Genomic DNA, 3,546 nt, shown 5'->3' on the forward strand with positions numbered 1-3,546 from the left:
TTTTTAAATATTTTATTTATTATTATATATTATATATTATATTTATGATATTTTATTTATTATTATTTATTTATTATTTTATGTGTATTGCCTGCATGAAGGTAAGTGCACCCGTGTCGTGCAATGTCTGCAGAGGACAGAAGAGGCTGTCAGATCCCCTGGGACCGCAGTTACGGACAGTCGTTAGCCGCCGTGCGGGTGCTGGGATTCGAACCCGGGTCTTCTGCAAGAACACCCAGTGTTTCTCTAAAGCTTTCTTGTCCCAGCCACTTGCCTGACCCCCTCACAGGCTCTAAACACGCATGGCCTCATGGCTTTCTGATGACCAGCTCACCTGCCCTGAGGGTTTTTCTTTAAGATTCTAACAAAATTGTAAAAGCTTCTGTTTGGGTCCGTTCTTAAATTCTTTTATGAAAGAGACTAAGAACCCCCTAGGGGACGGTCTCTTCCCTGGTCCACTATGGTAACGTTCCTTAGAGAAACTCCACAGAAGATTTCTTAGCACGGAAGACACATTTCCTTGTGTAAAACCTGCTGGGTTTGGGGAAGGCTGTTGGGCCACTGATTTTTTATTTTTTATTTCACTGCTGTAGTTCATTGTATTTCATTCCAAACAATGTTATTTACATCCATACGCTTAGCTTCAGGTAATCGTATACTATTTTAGGTCCTAGAAATACAGATTCAATGTAGAGAAGATTTTTTTTTAAAATTTTCGATACATTATTTTGTGTGGTTTCACGGATACTCTCACATATTTTACCCTTGAATTTATTTATTTATTTATTATTTATTCAATCTCCTCACATTATAAATTCCTTCTCTGTTTAGTTTCGGTTAATTTTATACATTTTCGTGTTCTCAAAGTGAAGATTGACTTACTAATTGCAAACTTTTCATTTTCCCCCTTTTTAAATTAATTTTTTATTGAATTTCAGTGAATTTCATACTGTAAGTTTGGCTCGTACTTAGACCCTCTCCCCTATGGGCACCCTTCTTAAACCCACACCACCTGCCCTGTGATTTAATGTTCAGAGTCCTATGTGCTAAAGCCAGTCCAACCAGTTCTGTGTCCTTAGCTGTGAGTTTATGCATTCCACCCTCCTTAACCAAAACATTCACGTAGTTCTAGAACTCTGCCCTTCTTCAAACCTCCTGGAACAAGCCTGGCTGTGACATTGGCATTCTGAGCACACTGGGCCTGTGCATTTGGACATCACACTGTTGACACCAGGGTCAACGTGGACCTGCATTTCCCAAATAGCCTCCTGCTGTCAGAGGCTAAGGACGGGTGCTGGGCTGTCCGCAGCTTCCGGAGCAGTGAGGGAATTAGGGAACCCAAAAGCCACGATGTCACAAACCTTTCTGGGGGCATTTAGGTTAATAGCACTTTTGATAGATTCTACAGGAAAAAAAGCATTCTCTAATCTTTCCTACGGAGGCCTGTTGCTGTGTTTCCTAGATGCCCTCTTGTGGGTCTTTCTGGAAGCGTTCTCTCCATCCCTCATGAATTCTTAACACGGGTCTCAGAAACTTCCTGTCACATCATTAAAGTCATATCTGTGCTACATGCAGCATATAGTTTGACGTGTAATCAAGGCACATATAGCAATTATATTGCCCAACGGAGTTCCTCTTTGCATAAGAAATATTTATTCAGTTATTCAAAACCGGGGGCGAGTATTGGGGAGTAAGTAAATCCATGTGTCAGAGACTCCTGCTCTCCAGGTGAGATGAGAAGAAGCTGGGGAGAAATAATCTTCATTTCAGAGTCGGATCTGATGGTGAGGACGTCCCAGAAACTCTGTCTGATCTGTAACAACAGGAAAGGATCATGGAAAATGTAGGTGACCTGATGCCATGGCCATAAAGTCTCTGGCATTGTTAAAAAGTAAAATAAAATTGACTTGTGAATATAGTTCCCGTGTGACCACCCATGTAAATCAACAGCCTTCACGACAACCACCATGAAGGACTGTAGCACCAAACAGTGAACCTGCATTAAAATTATGTTGCGCAGAAGTGCACGATAAAACCAGACCAAATGAAAAAGACCTGATTGAAAGTGTGCAGACTTACATAATGGATTTCTGCTCACCCAGGGGATGTCCTTAATCCTCACACGTATCTGTAAAAGAGAGTTACAAGAGATTAAAAAAAAATAGAAATAAGTCAGGGGCCTCATTTCCTATATGTAAAGATATGTGTGCACGGTGCAGCGACATTACCCGTGGGCACCGCGTCCTGAATGTTCTCCTTGGCAATGCCGTGCTTCTCAGCCAGCTGGTAGAACTCCTGCAGCTGCTCCTCGGTGACAGTCGTGTCCTTTCCTGCGTCACAGGAAACACAAGGCAGATGGGATGCTCATTACGACACTGGGGAACTTAGGATGGTTCCCGTTATAACACAACATGATGACCCGGCCAGTGGGAAGCTCCCGCCCCATTCCCTGATTCTCCTACAAAGTGAATCTGCTGGACCAGATCGCCTCAGAAAGAGGTGAACACAGTTCATCGAGTCACAGTGTGTGGGTGGGGGCCACCGTCCATCCTAAAGACAAGTAGACAAAATATGGATCGTGTGAACGTCAACCAGATGACGTGCTCACATGTGCCTTCTGAGAAAGACATGCTGTGGTTGGGGATGTTGGGAGGGGTCACCCAGGAATCCCTCCACACTCTGGGGACCCGTTTTCTGTCTGCGGAATTCCAGAATCCATTCTCTGGTGCCCTTGATCCATAATGACATACGGAGAGGGATGAGACCAGCCCACAGCAGACACTGTGAGCACTGCCATTTTATGACAGGAAAGAAAAAAAAATTCCTCCCTATGTCCAATCAAAGGCTGGATATGCATCTACTTGAAATGTTGCTGCACTTCCAACAATTGCAATTCCATCTCAGCAATTCAGCCCTGGACCAAGTCTTAGGTCAAGAGCGTTTATGCTCACGAAGGTCACCGTTATGTAGTGAGTGTCCCACACTGATCGCTTGTGGAGGAAGCAGATTGCTTCAACTACGTCACTATTTAACGAATTCTCACAAAAATGAGAAATCATGACATAGTCTCAATTATAATTATCTACTAAACGCAGGTTTCCAGTCTTTCTACCTCAGCTCCCAAAATGCAATTGCTGTGGTGCGAGAGCCTAGGACTCACTTTGTGGACCGTGCTCAGAAAGAGATTTCTGCATCAATCCTATTCCTGTCTCTGAAAGAACTCAGTGGACACAATTCACGACACAAGTACTGAACTATGACAAGCTCAGTGTGCAAGTTCACATCTCGTCGGGGAGCGTGTTCTGGACACACACAGTGAACACAGAGCAACACTCCCCCGTCTCCTTAATTGTAAGCCCCGCTGACATCCATGTTTCCGCTGTTATGACATGTGCCGCACTCACCGATAAGCGTGATCATGTGTGTAGTCTTTTCCTCTGGGTCCACATTAACGTTGTACACGGACATGAGCTTTTCTGTGAGCGGCAGAACTTGGAAGGTGCTTAAGCCCGTTTCTTCGGCTGAAAGAAATGAAATCAACACACG

The 3,546-nt window shown here is 43.9% G+C and overlaps 1 protein-coding gene across 1 annotated transcript in view; it reads right to left on the reverse strand.

Moving 5' to 3' along the window:
* Nucleotides 1-1,630: 1,630 nt before the first annotated feature.
* Nucleotides 1,631-3,546, reverse strand: part of LOC103731668 (odorant-binding protein-like) — a 6,317-nt gene continuing 4,401 nt past the window's right edge. Inside the window, exons 4-7 of the mRNA XM_017797378.1 lie at nucleotides 3,405-3,521; nucleotides 2,229-2,330; nucleotides 2,080-2,128; nucleotides 1,631-1,813 (exon numbers count right to left, since the gene is read on the reverse strand). Coding sequence (XP_017652867.1) covers nucleotides 2,112-2,128; nucleotides 2,229-2,330; nucleotides 3,405-3,521 — 236 coding nt within the window. The 3' untranslated portion in view covers nucleotides 1,631-1,813; nucleotides 2,080-2,111. The remainder of the gene's footprint in view (nucleotides 1,814-2,079; nucleotides 2,129-2,228; nucleotides 2,331-3,404; nucleotides 3,522-3,546) is intronic.

The sequence above is a fragment of the Nannospalax galili genome, unplaced genomic scaffold, assembly GCF_000622305.1.
Source record: "Nannospalax galili isolate Female #2095 unplaced genomic scaffold, S.galili_v1.0 scaffold5595, whole genome shotgun sequence".
In the NCBI taxonomy this organism is placed as follows: Eukaryota; Metazoa; Chordata; class Mammalia; order Rodentia; family Spalacidae; genus Nannospalax; species Nannospalax galili.